The 27,025-nt window shown below is 39.2% G+C and overlaps 2 protein-coding genes across 2 annotated transcripts in view; both read left to right on the top strand.

Annotated features, from left to right (window-relative positions):
• TTC26 (tetratricopeptide repeat domain 26) overlaps nt 1–5,149 on the top strand; it is a 58,670-nt gene extending 53,521 nt beyond the window's left edge. Inside the window, exon 19 of the mRNA XM_039700941.1 lies at nt 2,622–5,149. The gene's annotated coding sequence lies outside the window, so the exon portion shown is untranslated. The remainder of the gene's footprint in view (nt 1–2,621) is intronic.
• A 2,698-nt stretch (nt 5,150–7,847) lies between these two features.
• UBN2 (ubinuclein 2) overlaps nt 7,848–27,025 on the top strand; it is a 44,103-nt gene continuing 24,925 nt past the window's right edge. The window contains exons 1-4 of the mRNA XM_039700914.1: nt 7,848–8,069; nt 12,153–12,245; nt 17,860–17,961; nt 26,765–26,902. Coding sequence (XP_039556848.1) covers nt 12,216–12,245; nt 17,860–17,961; nt 26,765–26,902 — 270 coding nt within the window. The 5' untranslated portion in view covers nt 7,848–8,069; nt 12,153–12,215. The remainder of the gene's footprint in view (nt 8,070–12,152; nt 12,246–17,859; nt 17,962–26,764; nt 26,903–27,025) is intronic.

The raw sequence follows: 27,025 nt of genomic DNA, 5'->3' as shown, positions 1-27,025 counted from the left end.
TTGAGGTGGAAAAAATAGTTTTAAAGAATTTCATTTGTCTATTTAAATTATTCATGTATGAAAAATCGTTTTCATATGTAATTTTTCAGATGCTATTTTTAATGCTGTGGCAAATCAAAAGCAGCTTTGTGTTGGATCTGCAAGTTTGGTGTGTAGTTAATTCTCGATGATAAATATGTGCTTTGCTTTTTTGAAGGCAGTTTGGATTGGAAATAAAATCATGGAAGTATGAAAATGCTGAGCTGCACATGCAAAGTATGCTTCTGCCTATTCTGATCATAAGCTTGTATGAATGTTAAAAATCTGGTAGTTTGTTTATGCAATCACTCTCACCTGTCTGTGATAACGTGCACTTACCTAGGTGTGGAGCTTACATCAGTAAAAGCAGTTCCCAAAGTGCTGAGAGGCATTAAAAAACTTGGTTAGGAAATTGGAGTTTTGGTAAAACCAGCCTGAAAGTGAAAGGAGGAACAAAAAAGAAAAATATTTCTTCAAGGTCACAGCAGATATTACTTTATTAATTATTATTATGTTATAATAACTTTTAGAAGGTTGCTTTACCATCTACATATATGTATTACATGAAATTCTCCTTTTTGGAGGATGATCATTGCATGAAAGGTGTTGCCTGAACAGTAGCTATAATAATTTTAAATATATTACAGTATTTAATAAAAATAGGTTTCCTATAATTATCACAATATTTATATTTCACTAAAAACTAGGAAATATCACCGTGGCAAGTGACCAAGGCTGCCTGAGTCCATTCTCAAGGACACTGAGAGTGTTTGTCTTCTCCTAAGTCATCACCCACAAGGGAAACCGTGAGAGGGCAGATCTGTGGCATATTACCTTTTGTACTTCTGAGAATTACTTCCAGACCCTTTTAGCTCATTAAACAGCATTACTACAGCTTTTAGTGTAGAAATTGCAATTCAAACTGAGAACTCCCTACCTGGCTAGTCCTTCTTACTCGTGTTACAGGTGGGTGGCAGAGCTACAGGAAATCATGACTCATATTCTTGTGTGGCTTTCATTGCTATTGGGAGAATAAAAGCGGCAGAGAGCAATGCAGAGATAAGACAATAACCTGACTCCGAAGTTTCAGACAGCCTGGTAATCTTCGGCTGCCTCCAGGGGTGCTAGCCTGATGGAACAGGCTTTTCATCGGAGATAAGCATCCCATGCCACAAATATCTTTAAGGAAATGGTGCAAATAAGGAAAAAAGTGAGAGACAAATCCCCAGAGCACATAATCCCTCTCAATCTCTGTAAACATCTAGGTGTTTTTACACTTTCAAATGAGCAGGTGTGAATCATAAAAGAGGAAGACTTCCATTAAGGAAGTCTGTTATTTTCAAAGACAGCTCCACTTCAGCTTTAAATTCTGCTTAGGTACGGTTTAAGTGATTATCACAATCAAAAAGTAATAGGCAGATGCTCCTCAGTTTAAGTTTCTTTGCCCGTTCATTGAAGTCTGCTGCCTTTCTATATACTTGTATTTTTAAGGAAAAAAGTGTGTGTGTGGCCACACATATTACTGGGTACTCCTCTACAAAATCCCTTCTATGTTTATTTCTGATTAGTTTTCTTACTATTCTTTCTATTAAAAAAAAATTCCAGGATTTTAACTAAAAGGTTATTTTAAAGGACTGTTGAATCGTTTGACAAATACAACTTTAAGTTCATTGAATCAAACCATTTACTCAGCAGTACCCTAGCCACCACTAAGCCATGTCCCTAAATGCCACATCTACACAGCCCTTAAATACCCCCAGGGAGTGTGAGTCAACCTCTTCCCTGGGTGGCCTGTTCCATTGCTTGACAACCCTTTTGGTAGAAATTTTTCCTAATATCCAATTGAAACCCCCATACAACTTTAAGTTCATTGAATCAAACCATTTACTCAGCAGTACCCTAGCCACCACTAAGCCATGTCCCTAAATGCCACATCTACACAGCCCTTAAATACCCCCAGGGAGTGTGAGTCAACCATTTCCCTGGGTGGCCTGTTCCATTGCTTGACAACCCTTTTGGTGAAGAAATTTTTCCTAATATCCCATTGAAACCCCTTTTGGTGCAATTTGAGGTCAACTTTATCTTGTCCTATTGCTTGTTATTTTGGTAATTCAGTGGCTTTAATTTTCTTGTCATCACTTAGCAGGTAACTAATTTTTTTCCTGTGTTTTTCTTCCTTCTTAGAAAAGTAAAGAGTAAACCTGCAAAGAGGAATTTCCTAGGGATTTGCTGCTTGGCAGAGAAAACATCTCAAGGGCTGATATCCCCAAATTAATGTTATTTAAGACAGAGCCCACACACCACCTGGAATCATTATTACTATAGAAGTTTACAACAGCTTATTTGTCAAACTCTACTGAGTTCACCCTTAACACTAGGACAAAAAGTTGCATGCTTGCTCCAGCAAGAAATCTTGACACAAGAAGCAGAAACAATTATTAACAATTAAGTAAAAAATAAGATGTAACTAGAAAAGTGTTCTTGTTAGTTACAATTGATTTTGCTACTGTTACCCAAAGGAATAACTGACCCATATTCTGCTTGGTAAATGCACCTACTTAAGAGCTAATGTTTAATGTCTTAATATTTCATCTTCTCTCCAGGCTCAAAAGATGTTCCCACAACAACTTCTCCAAGCAGCTTGCTTTCCTTGGCAAGGATGCAATTCTTCTTTCCTTTTTCTCTCTCTGCTTTTTCTTCCTAACTTGCAACTCCATATAAATGGAGCTCTTGAGGCTTTGAATTTTCTCTGAAGTTCCTCTAAGTCAACATTCTTATCCTATGTATTAAAGAAAGTTACAATGTTCTGCAGAGTAGGCTATAAAAATCACCAGTCATTCAGAACTTGTGTCAGCTTTAAATTTCTCATTGAGTAAATTCTTCTGAACAGCAAGGATGATAACATCCCCACCTTTGGTTCAGGAACTCACACTACCATGACACATCCCTTCCTGTAAATCCCTTGACTTCTTTCCCATGATGACTTGCCCTGATTTCTAGCTTACATGAGATAAAAGCCAACATTTTGTTTTCATCATCTACCTCTGAGATACACAGTCATGCCATTTTTGTTGTTCTGGCACAAAACCTAGTGTTGGAAGACCACTCCTCATCTCAGCAAATGAGCAAGATACACCTAAATCCACTTAGAGGGGTAAAAAGCACTTCCAGTTACAGGAGCAGTACCTACTTTTTGCATAAAAATTGTTACTGTTTTTAAAACTTCCTACTGCCATTGAAACCTTGCACTTTTGGTCAGTTTTGTTCAAAGCATTTTTTAAAGCTCTGGAGAGGAGTTCAGTGTCTCTTGGGCTCAAATTCTCCAGTAAGTGAGGCTTGAGCAATTCACAGGGAGCAAATAAAAACATAGTGGATGAAGTTCATTATCACAGTTCCTCTGCCTTGAAATTGGGACAAATGAATTTTACTGCCCCATCAAAGGAGATTCTAATTACCTGAAGCTAATGCACACAGCCTTCCTAGAGTGAATTTGGCATTTCTCTACCTGCCTACAGTCCTTCCAAACAGTCTACTTCACTGAAAAGTGTACTTCAGACTTCTCAAGGCTATGGCGGAGCTGCTGATAACAGCTCCTAAATACATGTGCCTGAGGAAAGAAAGCTAGAGGCAAATTCTTCGGGAAACAGTATTTTTCCTTAAAAGAACAACAGTAGTAAAAATATGAGGGGGCAGGATCCTGCAGATAAATCAGTTTTCTAAATGGTATGATAGGCATTGGTGTTTCATTTTGGAAAGAAAACAGGTAGTTTATTTCTTGATTCTGGGTCTAGCAGAGAGCAACTTAGTAAAGCTGGAAGAGAAAAAAGAATTTTTTTTTAAAAAAGGCACACTCGAATTCAGAGATCCTCATTAAACAGAAAACCAGCAATGCTAGCCATATTGTTGGTGCAGTGGATTCTTGTGATGCAGCAGCAGTTCTAGTAAAAGCTACATAAACACCAACATACCTGCAGCTGGATCATCTCCTGACACACAAATGGAAGCTGCAGCTGCTGTGGCAGCAGTTCCAGTGAAAGGACCACAAGGATCAACAAGATGTGTGGTTGGACCATAAGAAACCAAGGATAGAGTGAGGAAGCAGCTGATGGTAAATGAGGATATTCTCTCTCTGTCTTGGAGGCTTTGGAGCAGTGGAGATGTGACTGGCACTCCTATGAGCTGGCTGCCACTTCAGCTGTTACCTCTAATGTAGACCTCAGTGCTCACCTTAAGGAAAGGAGAGAACAATTGCCATCCCGTGCCACCTAAGCTTTTTATGTAATATTATTATACAAGCAGAACGTTTTCTCCTGCATTCCCATCCAAGGGCAAGAGGCTCGTAGCTCATGGAGTAAAGAAGTAAAAGAAAGAAAAAAAAGAAGTAAAAAAAAGAAGTAAAGAAAACAAGCTCCATGGAGACATACAACTGATGATAAGGACAGCTCTGCTTTCTGTTGGGACCCTGGGCCTGCTGCTGTGGGGTGTCCAGCCCAGAGGATGTCAGACATGGGCTTCCATGAGGTCCAGGACAGCAGTGACCACTGCTCTGTAATGAAACAGGGTACAGCTCTGACTCTACCACAACCAACACAGCCCAAAAGCATGAGAGTGCTACAGACAGAGAAGCCAGTCCAAAGCAGAGCAGTATTCCACCTGCACCAAAGTAGAGGCCTCTGCAGTTTGCTGGTCTGTCTCTGTTGTTTTCTGTTTTCTGAAACTAAGTCAGGTCAACAAACTGCTGCTCACTGATGTGGCTATAGCATCTGTAGTTCCAAGCATCCACTTTGTCTGATCTACTCATACTGCTTTTCACAGTGAAATAAAAAGCAGTTTCAGTATCACCTCAAAATTACTCTTTGTGTAGTTGTTAAATTTTTTTTAACTCTTAATGTGCCTCTCTGTGTCCTTCAGATAACATACAAAGGGAAAGAATCTGTATTCAATGTTGGACTGTTTTAGCATGGCCATATTCTGAGAGGAAGCAAAGTAACTGGCAGCACATCTCTAATTACTTTTAAAAAAATGATACTTGTTAAATTTTGTGTTGTACTGACAAGGGCAGCACAGTGTACTATACACTACAGACAATACCTGAGATTGAGCTTAATGACAAAGAAGAAAACGGGTAGCAAAACAGAATAAAAAGTATGGATAAATTACAAATCTAACTCCTATTGAAGTGTTTGAAATGGTACAAGCCTGGAACTCTTCTGGTGTATTCAAAACCAAATTCCTTGAGAGCTTATGATCTAGTGAATTTGGTTGTTTTCTTTTCCGAATGGTTCTAGCATCTTAGACCCAATGTAACATTAACATATTCCAGTAACTACTATGGTTGGATCTCCTGCCAAGGTTCTTTTTAATTTGGTTCAGATACTCAGAGCAAACTGTCTTTAGTGACTTCACTTTAAATGCAAAGATCCAGAACTACTGTTTCTCTAGTTGCATAAACAAATACTAAGACTTATAAAAATGATATGTGCACGCCAAGATGCTTAGAAGTTAGATAACACAGAAATACGAGGGTTTACTTGTCTAATTGAATTCCTAGGAGAAATGAAAAGGGGGCATACAAATTATTATTTCATGGTAACCTTAGATGTGAAAGGCTGCTTCTAATATCAAGGGCTACAATCTCAGAACAAATGGCCACCTGAAATTATTTCCAAGAACTACTTCTGGTTTTCTCTGTAACCCTACCATGGGTTGAATGATGATTGTTCCTTTCCAGCTTATTTTTTTCCTACTTTAAAAGCATGTTAAAAATCTGACCAAGATGTGGTTCCAGGTGTATCTACACTACAAGACAATATGAAGCACTGGATTCAGGTACTCGTAAAACTGTTTTTATTCTGCCATGCCCTACACTGATTACATCTGAATATAGTCTGCTATATGTTAGTTAAGAGACTGAAAGACTGAATGGAGTCTTACATTAGATATTTAAAATACATAGTTTATCACTTTCCAGGGATATATCCAAGTATTATCTATCAAGAAACTACCTGTTGTATTCTTCTTGTACTTATTTCAAGGTCTAGACTCCCATTTGGTAATTGAAAACAAAGTTCAGCAGAGCTGCAGAAGAGCCTGTGACTTCCACATAAGATTTCTGTTTGATATGCAATAAACTGCTCTTTTTCTGAGGAAAGGCCCTTTTTTGCCATCACAGGATTTAATGGCATAGATGACACAGAAATTTTGATGAGAATCAGAATCTTCCTGGCAGGGTCCAGAGGTCTGGAGCTTAGGGGTGCTCACTCAGTTTGAATCCAGAAATACATTTCCTATTTTGTGCATCAGCTGTATGAAATTCTGAACAGAGAACAAGTGCAAGCGTGCAACTACCAAATCATGTTGTTATGATGCTGAAAGTCAAAACATATTTGAGGAATACATCCACCTTTACTATGCTTGCTAGTCACACCACACCATGCAAGGCTTTAAGATAAAACAAGTCCCTTAGACTATAAAGCTCAACAAAGTTTCAAGCCTCAAAAGGAAAGTTTACATTTCTCAGATCAGGTCAGTCATTCCAGTGACTTGCTGCCCCAAGTAGTATTCTGGACTGGCCTTCATTCCCTGTTAGTGATGTTATAACTTTCAGTAACATTGTTTAGTGTCACGGATCTCCTCTGGAGTCTAGATGAAATTAAAAAGTCAAGTCAAAAGGCTTCCTATGCAATGACAGGAAAACATCAAGCACAGTGATGGATGTAGCTTGAAAAGTGGAGTAATATGATGCACAGAATAGTCTGTTATCATTATGCAAAATAATAGACAGATGTAAATTGCTTGCTTTGCATGAGTACATTTTTAAAAAAGAGAATAGACCCACTCCTACCCAGTATTTCTGAGACTAAAAAATGCCCCCAAAATGGTAATGTCTTTTTCTCTGCTCCAGTGAAGCTAGAGGATACAATATTCATGATGTTCATAAGCTTCCTGAAACTCCACATTGCCTTGGTGGCATACCTCCATCTGGAAATACCAGGCATCAGTCTGTCAAAGTAGGTGGTGACAGACTGAAACACTTGCAGTCTTTGCAGGCAGCTCCTGCTCATGAGGGAAGTGTCGCTGCTGCTCAAACCCTGCCTGCCCCGCGCCGTCCCCTCTCCCTCTGGAGCAGCTCTTTCCCAACAAGCCTCAACTCTCCCTGCAGCCAGAGCCCTCCAGACCCGGCATGGCCGCTGAACGAGCTCCGTGCCGCCGAGGGCAGACCGGCACCCGGGCAGCGGCTGCTCTTCTGCAGGAGCAAGCTGCGATCAACCCGCCATACGGCACGGTTCTGTAAACCCCGATGTCCTCTGCTGTTCCCTCAGCGCCGGCTGATGCTACCGAGACACGGTGCACGGTCCGCGCCGCTCAGGCTGCGAACGGCCGCTCTCCCCGCACGGGTGGCTTTTCTCTGGTGACTGACCCGCAGCCGCCGACTTCTAGGGACCTCAGCGGACCTCCCCCGCAGCCTGCCCGCGCTGCCCGGGAGGACGAGCGCTGCGCAGCCCGCGCGGCTGCCGGCGGCGGGCCCGGCGTGCGCATCGCCCCGGCAACCGGGGGCGGGCCCGGCGCCCGCCGCGTGTGGGCGGCGGCGGCCGCGCTGACGTCCGGGGGAAGCTGAGCAATAACAGCAGCGACGCGGGCCCGGCTGCGCCTGCGCGGGCTGCGGGGCTGCTCTATTTATGTGGGGGGGCGCCAAGATGGCGGGGGCGGCGAGGAGAACGTAGGGGTAGCTCCGACCGGGCGGCGGAGCGGGGAGGAGGGAGAGGGAGGAGCCGGGGCCGGTGGGAGGGAGCGCGGAGAGCGGTGTCACCGAACGTGTGAGGCGCGACCCCGGCCGGCCCGAGCAGCCGCCGCAGCGGGAGCCCCCACGGCCCGAGCCACCGCCGCTGCCGCCACCGCCGCGCCAGAGCGGGCGGCAGGAGCCGCCGCCGCCGCGGGAGGCGCTCCCGCTCCGCCAGACGGTCCGCCTGGAGGTGGTGCTGAAGGACCCCACCGAGGAGGGCTGCGTGGAGTTCAGCTACCCGGAGCTGCTGCTGTGCGGGGACTCGAGGGTACGGGACCTCCCCTTCCCCTTCTTCCCTCCCTTCCCGCCGGCACGGGCTCCGCCGCGCTTCCTCCTCCTCCTCCTCTCGGCTGCCGGCGGCCCCGGCCTTGCTGATAGTGTTACCGGTCACCCCTTGCTGCTCGGGGGTGGTCCCGGTACGGCGGGAGGGGCGGTGTCCTGGAGGGAAGTCCGGCTGCCTTGCCGTCGCTGCGGGCTCCTCCTGGTGCTGAGGCTGTGCCTGTGCCCGTGGGGGGAAGGGGAGGCTTTCCACTTGTCCCTGAGCTGGCCGAAGGCTCCTGGCCTTTGCTGCGGGCTGAGGCGGAGGAGCTGCACTGTCTTGTGTCCCGCTTACCCCGGCTCACCTCCCGGCCGCTCCCCTTCCCTGCCCGGAGAGCTGTTGCCTCCTCCCTTCCTGGGAGCTCTTTACCGGCAGCTGGATGAAACTGTGACCACGCCGGTCTCTATTCCTGGCTGTCCCTAGGCTGTGTGCAGGTAAATAAGGAAAGTCCGGCTCTGCTCTAAGTCTCCAGAAGCAGGGAAGTGATCATTAGCAGACTTGGAGAGTTTTTGTAGTCTTGGAGGAGTCGGGGATAAATGAGAGTTAATGTTGAACCGGTAACCACACCTGTAAGTGTTGAGAACTTAATTCAAGGAAAAAAAAAACAACAGTGTTCTTCCTGTGCTTGTTCCTCCCAAGCAGAAAGTGTTTGATACTTGAACTGCTTTAGTTTTTTAAGGACGAAGCTCCTGCAGACAACTTTTGGAAGCAAGCAGCGTTAGCCAATCAACAGGGCCCCCTTCTAAGTAGGAAGGAGAGGCGTAGGTCCTTAAGCTGGTTACACTTGAGCTGCTCATTCTTAGTTGAATGAAGTTGTACTTGATTTAAATAGTTGTGGCTTCTCTTTAATCCAGCACACAGTTTTAGAGAAAGCTTGTCTCTTACTGGAAAAGGCAGAGGGCAAGTGAGTAACTACTACTTTGAAGGTTGTGGTAGATCTGGTGATAAAAGCAAGTATCAAATACCACTACTGTTACTGCCGTGGGATTTTTACATCCAGCACCAACTTGAATATGGTTAAAACTTTTCTTCTGAACCAAAGTGTTTCTAGGAGATGACGGTGCTGTAGCTATACTTAGCGGGCTGCTCACTTTTTCTGCTGTAGGAGGGATATACACACTGGATTGTGTTCAAATGTGGAAGGCAGAAAAATCAGTGACTGATTTTAATCCCTCAGATCTTGTCATGCAAGTTAAAAGGTTCCTTCTGTTCATCCTGTCCACAGCTGTTGTGGGCAAACAGTGCCAGTTATGACTCCTCAGAATCAGTGTAGCATAATCATGCTGCTCTCTGAAGTGCAGTCTTTCTGAGCAGTTCCGTGAAGGTGAAAATTGTGTTAGTGTTTAGAAGTGGTTCAGTACTTGAAGGCTGACTTTTCCCTTTGGCAGTTCCCAGTTCCATAACTGCCTTTTATTCTGAAGTTTGCCAGTATCTTAACGACATACTCAGGGAAAACAGGCTCACTCTGATGTAGTTCTGATGCAAATTCCATGTCTTCTGGGGATGGGAGAGCATTGATTTAAGAGATTTTGGTACAACTGGGATCAGAAACTGCATTTACGGTAGAGACAGTGATAGTAATGCTTTATAAGAAACTTTGTATATTTTTCAGCTCCATAGAGTCCAAATTAAAATGAATGGATCGTAATGGCAGTTCTGTCTCTGGGCTGGAATAATCAGCTGATTTGCTATGTAAAACAGTGTCATAAATTAGGATCCTTTTAAAGTGATTCTGGACTTCCACTCATGTTTAAAACCTGGTGTATATTCGGCCTGTCAGTTTAATTTCTTGCTTGTTATATGGTAAACCTGGAAAAGCTACTCTAATATTAGGGAAGATTTAAAATCTTGAGATTTGCTTTTTCAAAGTAGGTAGTAACTAATTGGTAGTTAATTTTGTAGTTTTAAGTGGAGTTTTAGCTTTCAAATTTTGTTGTTTTAGTAATGTTTCAATTTGAAATTAACAGTTCAGATACTTTATTTTTACTGTGTAATTTTTTTGTAGGGGTGAAGATCTGGAAGCTGTTGTTGACTCCTCCTTTATAAGAAGTTGCCAACTTTTTTATAACATTTGCCATTAAAATTTAACATTACAAAGTCAGGAGTTTGTCTTTATATCTTGTAGTATTCTTGGAACTGTAGCAACCAAGAAAAGCTGTCCAAAGGAAGGCAAGCACTGGTGCACAGGCATAACTTCAAATATGGCTTTAATAGGCCATGATAATAGTAGTTATATAATGATGAAGTGATAGAGAATCCCAAAACTGATTTGGCAGTGCAACTTCTGTCTTTTTTAAATTCCAAATTTAGGTTCCTATGCGGAATCAGAAGCTAGTGGAAATGTTTATTTTAAAAATTTGTGCTGTCCTTGTCCTTTTTTTGCCTTGATCAAGAGAACATCCTTTGATAGGGATGTTTGTAGAGTTTATCTTCGGGGAGGAATTATGTAAAGTTTGAATGTGAGTAATAAGTTTGTGTGGTTGAAGGGTTTATTTGCCTCTTAAATGCTGGTGGAAGTGAAAATGTGCTCCCATTTCTTTTGGGGTGCATAAAACCCAAGTCAAGGTGGATGAGCCAGAAGCTCAAGTTGCCTTCCGTCAAACAGGCTCCAAAGGTGCTGAAGTAGTAATGTCTTAGTTTGAGAGCCATTCATCCCTTAGAAACAGCCAAAACTAAAATTTGCTTGAATTTGAATTTTCAGTACTGCTTAACTAAACAAATTGATGGGTTTGAGTGTTTGATTGAGAGAGGCAAGTTAACACTTAAGTACTAAGTTTTATTGATCTTTAGGCTCAACTTTGTCTCCTTTCACAGTTAGAAAAAGGCCACATATGCCTAGCAGAAGATGAGGAATACATTTCCCAGCTAAAAGTAGAGAAAATGATGTTTCGTGAATTGAGCAGTATTTTATATTTAATTATGCCTGCAGGAAATAAGTAAGTGGCTTTAATTTATGTTTTAGGAGTAACTATAGCCTCTATTAATTTTTTCTCCAAATACTCAGTCTGGGAAATGTATTGTAATTATGTGGTGCTTGCAGTTTTACTTAGCTTACCTTCCTCATACATTAGTCTTGATGCTAATGAGCTGGTTTGGTCACCATTTAGTCAATATTCTGGCTTCTTAAACTATGGAGGAAAGATCTTGCTTTTCTGAACTTGTTTTTTTTTTATTCTTCATAAATATTCATTTATTTATTGGTGAGTAGTCCATGTGCAGTAAAATTAGTTGTTATCCATAAAATTCTGCAAAATGGAATTCCATTCCACCATGTTTTAGGATCCTAGTACCTTCCCCTTCTGGCAGTTACTGTATTTATGAGAACTCCAGTTTGAAGGAGGGCAGCCCTGTTTTTCTGCCATCACTTATTAAACAAAACAAAAGCACTGTGTATACCCTGTTCATTGGCTTTGTCTCAGTGAAAACCTTTTTTCTAAAAAACACCAAAAGAGTAAGGAGCTACTCCCTCCTTGTATGTATAGCTGGAATATTAAACCTCTTTTGTGGCTAACATAGTTATGATTACTGAAATTAACTCTTGCACTGTAATTTTTTTTTCTTTAGATAAAAGACTTAGCTCACATTAATTATGGATATAATTTACTTTTTAGTCTTCTGGCTGCTTCCTTCCTGGTTAACACACCATGTGCATCCTGTCTGTTGTATCTAGAAGAATCATAACAGCTGTTAAGAGAGGCCAGTGAGTGGAAGCAGAGGTGAAAAAGAGTTGTGATTAGAGAGTTTTTTTCTAACCTCAAATGGCGATAATTCTCTCTTATGCTTAGACTTTTAGTTGAGGTTGTTGTGGAATGCTTGGGAAAATAAAAATCTGAGTATTTATCTTAATTCTTCTGGTTCTGTTGTTATCAGAAAAAAGTAGCTAGATGATTATTCAATTACCAAAGTAATTTTAAGTATTTTAATAAGTTCTGACTACTTAGTCATCAGAGTATTGTTTTTTGACATTTCATAGCTTTTGAGATGTACCCTGTGTTTCATATGGAATGAATGTGTAACTTTTGCATTTTTCAGAAGAAATCGGTGCATTTAGAGGATCCATACAATGATGAACAACGTGAGCGACATGAAGTAGAAATGCTTGCCAAGAAGTTTGAGGCAAAATACGTGAGTTACTGCACTTTGTTAAAAAATAGAAATATTTAATAGTGATAACAGATAATGCTGCTGTTTTTTTCCTGAATAAGGTTGCTAATGTAGTGTCAAATGACTGCTGTACATGTCAGTGATGACTGTCTCACTGTATTTCATTTAAGTACCTTGAAGCTGCCACAAGCTTATCAGACAAGTCTGCTAAATAGATTTGTCTATAGATGTTATAGCTTGTGAAGCTATTCTTGGAAAAGAATAATCTTGGTAATCTTGGTAATAGATGCGGGTCAATATTCATGCTCTACACTGTGCTGGAGGAAACAATTTTTATATAATGCTGTTGTGCACAATTGAGCAGGTCTTCTCTTTGGGCTAAATACTGATGAATCTTGATGTCCTGACTAGTTTGGAATGTTTCCATAGGAAGTTATTTGTTAGATAGTAAATCATTGCTCGATGAATGTCTGGTAGCTGCCAACTGCCTAAAGATACGCTACTGGTTCCTGAAAGTGTAGTGTGACTTGAACAACACTAGCTAGCAACATAAAGAGCCTTTCACTAGTAAATGAAGGTAGAAATCAGAAAATGTTGACAAAAACCACACCCAAACAGGTCTTTAAGAATTCATATGGGTAGGGTTGGGTGATTAAGTCTGAGCTGGCAATCAGAGCTCATCATCATGCTGAGGCATGTTGATATTCTGGATTACGAACAGAACACCTTAATAATAAAGAAGGGAAACAAGAGCAGTCATTTGTATCTTTTGCTATTAATATACATATTAAAATCTTTTTTGTCTGGCTTACTTGGATTTTTTTTTTCTGGCAAAGGCAGATTTTTCTAAGTGCTCGGTCTGTATATTCTTTCAGTCTATATATTATTTCAATGCATGTTATCTGTGATACATAAGGAAATAAGCTTTTAAACTGAAAAGAATCGTTCTCATCTTTTGGAAAGATTGAGAGAATCCCATATGAATTGAGAAGGCTGTTCCAAAATGCTGTTTGCTTTTAATTTGAATTATAAATAATTTTTTGAATGTGAGAGAAAAATGTTTCAATTACACTTTTTTTAGAAAACTAATTTCTGCTATGAAAGTGTTAAGGATTTTATAATGTCTGAAACAAGTTGCTTAACTACAGTTGATGAAAGTCAGTGGAAGTATGTAAAGCAATAGATGTAGAAGGGAGTGGTAGTGGAAGCAATCTAATTTTACATATATGTTTATGCATCCATCAATGCTGAACTTGTACATTTTTGGACAAAACATGTTACTAGACTTAACAAAACCACAGTCCAATCTTCAGTGGTCACAGAAAGGGATGCCTTTAACCATTGGAAAAGCAGTAGGTAATAAAAATTTACAGTTTTCAACAGTTTATATTTGTGGTGCAGTTGCATCTTCCTTGCTGCTTGCATTTCTGATTCCTTCCCTTTCATTCTCTGACTTGCCTTTTGTCCATTCCAACCCCATGAAAAGGAAATGTCCTCTATATAAAGAACCACTTATTAGGTTAGAACCACTAAGCATGAAGGGTGATGAGGGATTAGGATTCCTTGTGTTAGCAACTCCTTGTCCTTTCTCTTCCAATGTAAGAACCATCAGTCTCTACTTGCTGTCTGTGCTCAGAGGAATCACGTTGCTGAACGCTGACCCGGTGCAATTGCTCATGTTCTGACAGCATCCAGCCATCTTCTGCCTCTTGTGGTGAGACATTCACTGCACAGCTTCAATTGGAGCAGGGATCCCATGTGGCAGATACTCATTCTCCTCAAGTAATGACCAGCTGCAGGATACTCTTCTTAGCTGGAGTTGTGCTGTAACACTCCTTAACAGTGCTTTATTGTAAATGTAATCAGTAGTTGTATGAGAAAAAAATAAAGGGTTTTTTTCAGGTTTGCAAGAAGTGCTATATCCTCCTTTATTTAGGTATTACTTATCTAAGATATCTGTTTAAAATGGAGTCAAACATTGGTTTTAATCATAACATGTGGCAGTACTTCTGGAAAATTTGATGCATGAAGAACAGTCTGCCTTGAAGACTTTTTACTTCTTTTCAGATCAGTCAGTACACGGTTTGATATATTTTGCAGGTACTAAGAAAAGCCTATGAAAAAGTGTATTTTTGTAAAGCAAAATGCATAATGTACCATTTGTTTACTTGATTATTCAGAACTCTCCTGTAATTGCTGCACATACTAAACATCAGCATGAAAAATCTGCTCTGAAGGGTTCCCATTTTCATTGTTTTGATTGCTGTTACTTTCTAGATAGAATCAAACACTGTTGTGAGCACACGATACTGAACCCTGGACAGTATTGTACATCTCTAAGAGCTTTTCTTGGATCAAAACAAAGATCCATCTAATGGATGGTAGCATAGTCACTGACACTAGTGGAATCTTATACTTGAAAGTATAATAGAGCAAGTGTTCATTGATATTACTTCACTGTGCCTATCTGGCAGTCTGTGTTGTAGCTTAATTTCTCTCAATGCCAAAGGTCACATGTTTAATCTTTTTAAAGCTTTCTGCCAGAAATCTACCAGATCATTACCATATTTCTGTGTTCCACAGCACTGGAGTATCATGGTGACTGTCATATAAAAACACACTGTGTTTAAACCTGAGGAGTTCCTGTAGTGCTCCATAGTTTCTCTATTGTGAGAAACAGAGAAACAATTCCAGTTCTTCTGCACATTTCATGTGATTTTGATGTTATCATCTAAATGCAGCCCTTTAGTTCTCCAGCTGTAATGTCTTAACATTTTTATTGCATGGAAGTGGTATTTTTTATCTTTAAACATCCTTGGCTTACTGTTCTCTTTTTTGTTCTAATTGCTTTTTTAAAATGAAAGGATATTAGTGGTATGATGCCCTGATATTTCAGTGTTATACTGGTGACTTCTGGTTTGGTTCTCTATTCCTTTTTTTTTTTAATAAGTCCCAACTAATTTTTTGACTATTCTTGATTAAGCAAATGTCTGAACTATGCCTTACAATTCCAGTGATTCTTGAGCAGCATAACAAATTTGCATCATGCTGTCTTTTTTTTTTTTTTTGCTTAGGTTATACTTACTTTATGTGGATTACCTTGCTCTATTGATGCTGAATTTAACTGCCTGTTTATCATACTAAATTCAGAGCAACTGTAAGGTCTTCAGTGATTCTTCAGTTGTTTTCCTTTTCCTTTACTTTCCTTAGTAAATTATCATCTTAGACCCCAACTCTTTACCTGCTCTGTTGCTTCTAAAGGTGAAAGAATGCATATTCCATAACAATTTTGCTGACCACTCCTTGCCAAAATGAGATACCTGTTCTTACCTTTTCTTTCCTAGCTGTAGATCAGACATCAGTTTTGGTGGACCTTCTTTATCTTGTGACAGTTTCTTGTTTTCAAAGATGTTTGGAACATTTTTTAAGCATTTGAAACACTTCCTTCCTGTTTTGTGTATTCTTGTGCCTGCTGGTTCTGTTGTTTATAGCTTTTATTAACTTATCAACCATAAAGACCAGGTTTACTGGTTTATAGATTCTTCTCTTCAAGATTCTTCAGGTATTGGCATTTTATTTGCCACCTACCTTCTAATCCTGTTGGGCAGAGGTTGTTTAAATGTAAGATTTAATATCTTAAAGACATCTTTGGCTTTTTTGAATACTTGCATGAGTAGTATTTGCAGCTTCAGGAACTAGGCACCTTAATTTGCTCTAGTATTGTGACTACTGATGTTCTGGGACAAAAAGGTTGGAGGAAAGCTGCAGTCATAAAACTTCCCTGAAGTGCTGCATGGTGGACACTGACACAGATAATCCCTTCATTCTTCGGCTGCACTCTTGCGTCCTTAACATCTTGATCAAATGAAATCTCAACACAGCTCCTTAAACAGATCTGGTTAGAGCCAGGCCTGAAGGAAAATCTCTTAATTACACACACAGTGGTTCAGATATTTTCATGTGTCTGAATACAGGTACTATTTTAAGGCTGCTTTTGTTCATTCAGCTATTATAAGACTTTATTTTTGTGGTCGCTACTTTTGTTCCATGTCTGGTTTTCTGACTATCAGACAGAATGTATTAGAAATTTTAAATTTTATTGCTCCTTTATTATACTGAAATCATAGAATCACAGGATAACCATTGCTGCAAAAAGATTTTAGACTTGCAAACAAGGATGTTGATGGTTACTAGGAAGATATATGTAGTACAGAGATGGATTGCATTACACATTAGTGAGTTCAGTACAGGTGAGGTATGGTTTATGAAGCATTCTTAGCCTGCTGGCACCTGAGTCAGAATCATGAATTATATAAGCTTTTGCACTGGAGTTTAATCAGAATTCTTAAGTGCTGCCTTTTTCTAACTTATTTTTTCTTCTCTCATCCATCTCATGCAAACTTTCTATTTTTTTATAAAGTACTGCATCTTTTGGAAATGTGCAGTCATTCAGATGTTTTTCCAGATGAGTGTAGGAGATTATAGGAATACTTAGCTTGGAAATGTAAATTAAAAGCTGAACTTATTTTTGAGGCTTTTCTCCTAGGACTATTGCATTTGTTTATTTAATATATGTGAGAGATTACTGTTTGCTTGCAAGAGCACATGCTTTACTTTGTCACAAACTTGCATGTTCTCAAAATGTTGTTAAAATGGAGGTGTTGAGATGCTTACACCACTCATAAAAGCGCAGGGGTGAAACTGCCTTTGGACAGTGTCTGCCTTCTCATAGTAGCTAGTGGACTGTGGTATTTGGATGTCACAGCTAGAAGGACTGACTTGCTCTAAGAATGCTCAGAGCTGTAGGGTGCAGGCAGAGAAGTTTCAGGAGCAAGTCTTGAACTCTTAGAAGTTACCATTTTAATGAAGGCAGTGCTTTTTTAAGAATTTTATCTTTTAAGGCTTTTGTTGATGGTTTTGACTTTGATTTTGAATATATGTGAACTAGAAAACTAGGCCTTATGTCCTAAGATTTTTGTGCAACCTTGAAGTTCAGATTTCCTGAATATTTCAGCTAGCTGTGAGTCTTTATTTGACTTAACAGTGAAATTTCCACATGAAAAGAATACTTGCAGATTAAAATTAATTTTACCATCTCCTGGAGATAAGTGAATGCATCCGTAGTTTGTGATGCAGCTTCTGGTTTTAATACTCAAGTAACATTTTGTGTTTTAAAACTCAGCTTATGTGCTATAGAGAATTAATCCATCTTGTGCCAGGAAACACTTTAATGAACTCTAGGCTATCATTTTCCCTTGTAATGACACTGTAACATACTGAAAAACTTAACACTTCTAAATTATCCCAACCCTTCTATCATTAGCAGTCCAATCACTAGATACAGTATACATAGGACAGGAAAACATCTCTAAATAGGAAATGTGAGGAAGATCTTGGTCTTGCAGAAAAAGGTAGCTAGTGATTGCCTTTCAGGGATGATTCTGGTGAGGCACGTTTGCCAGAATGCATCTGTGTGGAAGTTTTCATTAGTCATCTAGACCATCTTCAAGGAAGCATTCAAGAAAGGAAAACTGCTAATTCCTTGAATGACTATTCCTCCAATGCCTTATGCTTTGTAGGCTTTAGAACGTTGCATTCATGTTTCCTAAGTGATGTACCATTGCTTTGTCTTCAGGGTGGCAAGCCCCACAAACACCGGAAGGATCGCCTGCAGGATCTGATCGACATCGGTTACGGCTACGACGAGACGGACCCTTTCATTGATAATTCTGAAGCGGTAAGTGAGCTTCATCCCAGCAGCAAGGAATCATGAGGCAGTGCTTTATCTTTTCAATACAGAGCAAAGGTAAGGGAAAATACTCTGTACATGTCTATAACTGATGTGAATACAAAGGGAATGCATACTACTTTGGGAGACCAATGAATTACTGTATTTGTAGTCTTACTCAAGATATTATGCACCAGAGAATTAAGAAAGCTATTCCTAGATCAAATAATTTTCCAGCTTTAGAAATTAAAATATTTTTGTGTGCTTTATTTACTGTTGACTGAAATGACACTGGCTCTGTTTAGTTTCTTGTACTAGCTCTCTGGATGATTAGTGGGTTACTGGCATTAGATTTCCTGCTTTAGATCAGGAAGCTATTCACCTCTTGAAAACCAGTAAAAATAGGATGGTTATTTTAAACATTGAATATGTCTGAAAAATTTGAGACAGAACAGGTTAAACAGCAGGATATTACTGCTTACTTTGTCTGAATATTTTTTACAAATGAAAACACATCTCAAGGTAAAAGAAAAAGGTATTAGTTTAGTGCAGGCAATATCAGGGATATCAGAAGGTTTATAAGAGGGCATTTGAAGCCATTTTGGAGGTGATACATGAAATTATGAAAATGAGAAAAAAGCTTGGAAAAAAAGTGGGTTATCCAAAAGCTCAGAAACCTCCTATAATTCTTCCTTATTAAATGTCAGAAAGAAGTATGTGTACAGTTTAGTCAAGTAAAAAAAAAACTGAAAAGAGCTGTCACTTGCCAGCCTTCAGTTTCCTCCGTGCTGAGTGACACTGGACAAAACAGCAGTGATCTGTTGTGAGAAGGAGTGGGCTAGAACTCTGAGTGGGAGAGGAAAGATTATGAAAAGAGTTGCGAGAAAAGAGTAAGCAAAGCACGTAAGTGCATTGCTTAGCATACATTATGTCAAACCTTCGTTTCAATTCTAAAACTTTACTGTAAAGAGCTCTGAGCTGTGAAGTTTCTAGCATATAGATGTTCCAATGAGTGATCCTATGACCTGTGTGAGGTGCACAGCAAGTCTCTGCGGAGCTGATACCTTTTTCAGCAGGAGTTGAGTAGTAAACCATGGTGTATAGCAGGCTGAGTTTATCTGTGTGCATTGGTAGTTTTTGAAGAAGGTCTGAAGTGGTGTGGAGAGAGAGCTTGCTGTAAGGTGCTTATTATAACTTAGAATAGTATGTCATTTTTCATTATCTAGCAACTTGAACCTGCCAATATTAAACTGTTCTGTGATTATCCCACAACTTCTGGTTGTGCTGCTGGAACAATATTGGGATCTAAGCCTTCATACGTCTTTTCCAAAGGTCAGATTCTGGTCTCCAGCTTCATAGAAACAGATGTGCTTCATTTCTGCTGAGAAACCACTTGAGCCTATAGGTTTATCTGGTTTCTCACTGTTGCTTAAGTTCACCATCTTTGTTTTTAAAATTTTATGGTACCCAACCCAAGTTGTAGCTAGGTTTTCCTGGAATCACTGTGACCTATCACAGATCTGATAGGAGATTTGGAACACTAGCAGTACTCATAGCACAGATCTCTGTCAAAGTACAAGTCTGATGTATTATTACTTAGCATGCTGTGACTCTTTCCAGCACTGGTGGTGCTACCAGCAGCAGATCTGGTAGATTTGCAGGAGCATTTACTTCTGTCTCTTGCCAGAGTCCTTGCAAAATGTACAAAAGGCAGTTGTTGGAGGACCAGATGGTTGCATCATGTGCTAGCCGTGGAAGCTATTGGGGAAAAAATGGTCTATTCTCTAAAAATTACTCTCCTCAACTAATCATTGCACCTCGTGTCTGCGTTATAAATACAGACTAGTGAGAGACCATCTTTGTTTTGCTTTTATCCCCATTTTTTTATAGAAAAGGAGAAAAAAAATACAGTGGGCCAGCTGCAGTCCATGTTGTTGCAGAGCTTAAGAGTTCTGTAATGTAGGAGTTGAAGTTCAACAAAATCTCTAATTCCATTGTTCTGCCTTGGATACAAGAGAAGTGTTCAGAAGGAAAATCTACATGTCTGGCTTGCTCATCTACTGTATGACCAGCTGTGAAATTGCCATGTACCCTGAGATGTGTTAGAGCCGGGCCCTGGACTACTTCATAGAAGACACACTTTCTTACACATGAAAAGCTATAATATCCTGGGCACAAACACTTGAAAAGTGCATATGAGTGCCTCTTTAATTGCTCCAGGATTAGCTTGTCTCTCTCCCAGAAAAAAAATTTGAAAGCTTCCTCAGAATTTTTAGTCCTTTTTCTTGTCACAGTTGTGAAAGAAATACTGAGCTCTTTGGCACTGAAACATTTATTCCATAGCTTTAGAGATAGTTTCCTTTTAAAAACAGATTTTGAGGTAAATGCATTTGCAGGCAAGCTCTGTGTGAGCAGCTATTCCTGAGTTGAGAATTTTGACTGTAGTCAGTGGATTGTGATAATTCCAGTAGAAAAAAAAAAGAAAGTCACAACTGGCTCACTATTGTTTCAAGTCAGTGGATTGTGATAATTCTAGTAAAAAAAAAAAAAAGAAAATCACAACTGGCTTACTATTGTTTCGAACTTCTCTACAGGGGTTAGCCTGGTGGCAAGTCCTAATCTTTGCTTATCTTAATGGACCTATACAAAATGTCCATAACCTGCAAAGAAAGCTGCCCCTCCTCAGTGTTTCCACTGCTTTGATGTTGAAAATAGGTTTTGCTGTAGTGTAAGCTGCCCAGAACTACATTCTTTGTGAAGTGGAATTCCTGTAGAAGTTTTCACCCACTCTATTTTTCCTGCACACACATGCATGTCCAGCCAGATCAGGCTGATTACTTGCTCTTGTGATGACCTCTGATTATTTGGTTGGTTGAATAGTTTCCTTGCAATGTTAGCTTTATATAGGTAGAGACTGCAAGGGAACACAGTGCTTTCTGAGCTTTCTGTTATGCAGTACAGAAGAGGGAATTTAAAGTAATAGATTGTATTAATGAAAACGTGTGCTGTTTTCTCTTACTTGAAGGTAACAAGGCTTGGCTATCCAAACCAACTTCTATTCCAACTGACTTCCCCCATTTCAAGTAGATGAATGTACAAAAAGAACTGTTGACTTACAAATCTATAAGCAGTGTCTTTTAAAGCAGTGATAGTAGATGGCTGTACTGGCAGGAATGGAAGCTAAATGTGAATGCCAAGAGCAGTGGGAAGCAGGCAGTTCAGTTCTTCAGATACCCAGGCCCCTGTGTAAATATTTGACCTAGTCTGTTATATTCATAGTTCCATAGTAGCCTTCTAAACACTGATGTAAAAAGTCCTGTGGTGGTCACTAGAGAAAACCAGCATATCAATGGTTTCTCATACATGGAAGGTTTCTTCAAAACAGGTACTTCAGCTGAAAGGAAGATCTTACTTTTTCTTTAGCTACATCTTACCTCAAGAGCTCAGATCATCTTTAAAGAAAACCGTTCAAAGATTTGTTTGTTTTAGTAATTCTGGACACACCGTTAAAAGCATTGCTCTGTTTCTATCTGGGTTCCCTTGAATACTTTCCCCAATTTAAAGACTTGGTCTCTGCAAAAATTCTGTGTCATGAAACACAGTTTTCACATATTTCCAGGATAAATTTGTCCTCATGTTGTATTCTCCAAACTTAAAAAGGTATGATAGATTTAATATCCTCTTCTCTCCTACCCTGGCTTGCTTCTAAAACCTGAGGCTGTTGGGTTATCAGTTAAGGTTATCTTGAATATCTGAGCAACTTTTTCCCAGCAAGAATACTATCTCTTCAGGGAATGGCAGCTCAGTGTGTTAATGGAAATTTTTACCATTTTTGTGAGGTTCTGGGCCAGATGTAGTTTCAGGCCATCTTGGTACTGTTCTCTCATTCTTCCTACTCTAAGGAATTTGTTTTTTGCTAACTATGGAAAGGAGTGTTGTTGTTTTAAAAAGATTGCTGTCTCTTAAAAAATCCTAACAAAACAACCTGCAAATGTTAGGGGCATTTACAGAAAAACACTCAATAGGTTCCATTATTAAAAATACTTCCATGGTGTATTGAGAGAAGCTGAACATTGTGGTATTTTTCATCTGGAAAAGGTTGCCTCTGTAGACCACAGCCGCAAACGTCATCCTCACTGAATACATGAGGATGTATTAAAGCTTCTATTTTTAAGAGGTTCATTTGCCAAGTGTTTCATTGGCTGTGGATTGGTGTGTTTTTAGTAGTACTGTCTTCCTTGCTCATTGTCACTTTGCCCAGGCTGGGAAGTTGTGTGTTTGGGGAATAGTGCTCACTTAGCCGAGTGCACGGTGTCACCTTCAATAGCGCGTCGTGCACGCTTCCCGCGCGTCTTCAGGGGACGCCTGCTGGCTGGCCCCTGACATATCCTGTGCATTCAAGTGAGTACAAGGACAAACTTCCATTTGTAGATTCTTTGCTTTTTATCCTCCTCACCCCGAAATACGTCTAGGTATAAAGTGGAGTATCAAACCAATAGATACAGATGCAAGAACTGAGCTGGTACAAGAACCAAAATGGCTAGAGGTACAAAGGTAGTTGAATTTGCAGAACATGTCTGATGTTTGTTAAAGCAATAGTAATGGTTTTGTGCTCCTTCTGCAAAAAGGCATATCCTTCTTTAGGAAGAATAAACTAAAAATTCAGCACCTGCATAGGTTCTTGAAAACACCTGAGACTTGTATGTGGCCTGTGTAGTACCACTCTTAAAATTTGTAGGAGAAGGAAATAATAATGGTTGTAGCAATATCCTGTATTTTGCTAGATTTAATTTTTTGAAGAGCACAAAATCACTTTTCAAAGTAATCTGAGCTACTAGAGGGGTAGATCATGGCCTAGGATCAGCTATGCTTTCGAGTAGCTGAATTTGTTTAAGCAGTACAATGAACCTAAGTGTTTCCCAAAAATTACATAAACAATATGATTACTAATAAAATACAGAGGGGGGTTTATAACATGCCAAAATAACAGATCTTTGATAAAAGCATTTGTCTTAAGTGTCATATATGGAAAATCTGCTCTTCGTGTTAAATGAGGGGAAAAGGAAAGTATAACTTTTTTTTCTGCAGAATCTTCTAGTAGTTCTATAACATTAAACCTGGAGAGATTAAGTAACACATTACATAATTATTTAAATCTGAACTAGATTTTCATTGTGGGTCAGGTCAGAGCTCAAGTTCTGAAAGAATTGAGTTGTACAGATAAAAGTGGTCAGATGACTGGTCATGCATTTTGTAACATTGGCTGAAAAGTTTTCAAGGTGAGAAGAATGTAATCTCTGAAGTGAAGGTCACTTAAGCTAATAGCATAGCTCTGGTGGCTGATGGAAAGGTGTAAAAGGTGTTGGTTGAGATGAGAACAAAACAGGTGAATAGATGAAGATTGGTACTTCTCTCAAGGTGCTCAGGTAGGCTGATTATGGTATCTTGACTACTAGAATAGGATACTCTTATGAGACTACACTGGGCCAGGTATTATATCTTTTATAATCTCTTATGCTTTTTTCTTTTGTGCTCTGCCAGCTGTCCTTTTCCCCAGGGTTAAAAGAAAAACAAACCAACCTGCCAATTTACCTGTGCATTTTGAAAGAGAAACCTCCTTTATAACAGGAAAGCTCTTTGTGCTTGCTTTTTCTTGTCTCATTGGATTAGCAAAGCAATGCATTGTTTCCCCTTAACCTTGTTCAAGATTTCCTTGTAGGTTCTATTATATTGTAGTTTTTGGAAAGATAGTTAGGTAGTTTTTTGAAAACTTAGCCTTAAAGGATGGCAAAGCCAAAGAGTGCATTTCAGTTTTTTGCATCTTGAAGCATAGAGATCAATCTACTCTGTATGTTTGAAGTATCTGAAGTGTGTAGTGAGCTGTGTAGATGTTTAGTCCATTTCACTGAAGGAAATGTATTTGACATAATTTCAGTAGCTTGGCCTTTGTTCATTGGGCTACTGATGATCAGTATCAACTAAACAGTTCCTTGCACCCCAAGCTGGTTAGACCTACCTCAAATGTAAACTAAGCAAGGTACAAAAATTATCCCTGCTTATCTTTTAGCTAAGTATTATCTGTTACACAACAAATAATACACAACAAATAAACTATTTGGACATGTTTACACCAAATCTCATTTCCAAGACTTGGTACAGAAGTGTTTAAAAACTTTTTCACATTTGTACTTTTGAAGGTTGTCTGGAAGGGAGATGAATGAGGAGAAGGATCACAGCAGAATATCTGAGGATTATGGTCAAAATACCCGGACTCAGTAGTAGACAATATTAATATAAGATACTGCTGTGGATCTGGATTTCAGAGCTAAACTGGTGTAATCCATAAAAATTCACTGGTTTTGGTGTACTGATGAAGTTGAAACCAGTTAACTTATTTTTTAAAAAACTAAATTATCTTTCATACCAAAACATTTAATTAGATTAATAGCATTAAAAGCATAGTAATGTAGCTCAAAGACAATAGTTTAAAATAACTTACATATGAACCTGCTTTTAGATTGTCAGGCAGTCTGTCTTACTTTGTTACCTGCAGGATGATTCCATGATCGGTTGTAGGACAAACCTGTGTTCACAGGAGTCAGTCAAGTCCTGTCTCTTTGTAGGTCTGAGATTTTTTGATTCTCACCCTTGAAATGTGTAAGGAAGAGCAGAACACAGTAAATGGCTTTAAACTTATTTTTGTTCATAAGATAAATTGTGTGATTTCATACACGGAAAAAACTAGTTTAAAGCAAAGGTCTTGAAAACAATTCATAAGAAGATTTGGAATTTGCAAGAGCCATGTTCCCTTTAACTGAGAGTTCTGGAAGCACTTCAAAATGAAACCTAATCTCTGTTACTAACACCTTATACAAACATACTCATTTTCTGTTTACTTAGGGCACTAGGAAATAGTAAGTTTAGCTCAAAGGGGGGTTTACACTAGCTACACTGTGGTCTGCAGGCCCCTATGTCTAAAATACAACACTGAGTTAAAAGTTATAACTTGTTCAGTAGGTTCAGGGTAAAAACAGATTTTGGTAAAGAAAGGTAGTCTCACTCAAGGGATAAGAGGAACTGAATATCAGAAAGGCCTTTGAAGGTCTGGCTAAATTCATAGTCCTCAGCAGAAGCAGTTGAAATGTCAGCAGCTTAGTTATACATCCACCTCTTGCTGATCTTACTTGCCTGTTGACTGTTATGGAATATATTCACTCTGTATATTAAATGAATTTTGCCTTTCTTGTTGCCTTGTTCCAGTGGATCTGTGCCACACAGTGTGTGGATAGTTCAGATAATTTGGTGTGATTCATGATTCCTCATTTGTGGACTGTCTTTAATCCTTACTTGTGTGTTACCCTGGCCTTCCTGACTGCTCTGCATCTCAGTCTTTACTGTGTTGGCTTTTGCTTCCTATGATAATGGTCCCAGCTTTCACTGTCTGCTTTTTCCTTCTAACTTGGCAACTATTCTTCTTCAGTTTTGATCTTTTTTTTTTCCCCACCCTTGCCAATTCAGTTCACACCCTGTCAGCTCAAATGGGAAATGTCTGCTGTGTCTATTAAGCACTGTGGATAATTTCTTTCCTCTGCTTTTATTTTCCTTGCCCCTAATGAAGTTGGTTCTGAGAGCTGTGGAAAAATCATGAGTTTTCTCTGAAATTCCTACACAACCTCCACTCTCAAGTTTTCTTTGCATGGTCCTCCTGGTCTTTTAAGATGAATGACAAGTCACTATTAAGTCACTTCACTTTCATTTTGTTCCATTAATAGATTCTCTCACTTTCTTGTGCTAGCTTTTCAAATCATCTTAGGGTACTTTATAAATGCTGTCACCACTTTTCTCATTTTGTCTTTCTATACTGCTTGTTAAGTTCTGTGTTCCAGGGAGATAAAAGGTGATGAGTCAGGGAAGTTTCTAACTACTTATTCAGATTAAATCCCTGGGTAGGACTCCAGTTCAGGCTCTTTTTCCAGCTTCCTTGTTGAAGTACGCATTTATTGGTTTACCTTCCTGGATAACTCTTCTTCCTGTCTAAAAGTCTTTGGTAGCCTCAACTTTTCAGTTCTTAAACCATTTTATCTTCAGTATGTTTTACATGGCATGGAGGTTGTTGGTGCATGTAATAATAGAATTAATATTGTCATCCACTATACTGATTATTGACCACTTTTTCTATGTCTTTGGATTTTAGTATTTTTGAGATTCAGCTTTATAATTCTAACTTGGAAATTTCTCCATGAATACTAAGTACTTTTCAAAATAAACTGTTGATAGTTTGAAACATTTTGTGGTTTTAAAATTGTCTGAACAAAGTGAGAATGTTTGTCTTCAAATGAAAAAAGTCCTGGCATTGTGATATTTAAGAGACAATGTTGTATTAAACATCTAAAATTAAGGTAACCTATAATAATCAATAAGGTAACAAATAATAATCAATAAGGTAACATACTATGGTGAAGTTTGTTATGTCTGGGATAGCATTTTTAACAAAAGAAAATTTCAGAGAACTTTTTAAAAGAAGTAGGGTTTTGAGCAAGGCACTGTGGTGAGTTGCCTTAAGAAAGCAGTGGTTTTAATGCTGTAATGCTGCCTTTTTGTTAAAAAAAGATCATGTTGAAAGGATACTCTGTGATAATAATGTTGGCTGCCTCAGCCAGTTAATTTTCTATAGAATTTCTATCCTGTTTCTATTCTAGCAAGCTGTGCTGTGAATTGGTATATATACTTTTATGTATAGGGACTAGTGAATGAAATACATGTTTAGTTTATTAAGAAATGCTGATAAACTTATCTTCCTTTTCCTGCCCAGTATGATGAATTGGTTCCTGCATCCCTGACAACCAAATATGGAGGGTTTTATATCAACACTGGTACACTGCAGTTTCGCCAGGCATCTGAATCAGAGGATGAAGACTTTGCAGAAGACAAAAAGCATAGGCCACCTAAAGTGAGTGATTTTAATTAAGGCTTTAATACAGAAAGAGAAGCTAGGTGGACATTTGAAATATTTCATACACTTGGAATGGCTCAGATGAAGAGTCCAAAAGCAGAATGATGCATGGTACTCATT

This window comes from Passer montanus, unplaced genomic scaffold (assembly GCF_014805655.1).
Source record: "Passer montanus isolate IOZ18808 unplaced genomic scaffold, ASM1480565v1 scaffold146, whole genome shotgun sequence".
Taxonomy (NCBI): Eukaryota; Metazoa; Chordata; class Aves; order Passeriformes; family Passeridae; genus Passer; species Passer montanus.
The sequence above is the reverse complement of the archived record's forward strand: the minus strand, read 5'-3'. Positions and strand labels throughout refer to the sequence as shown.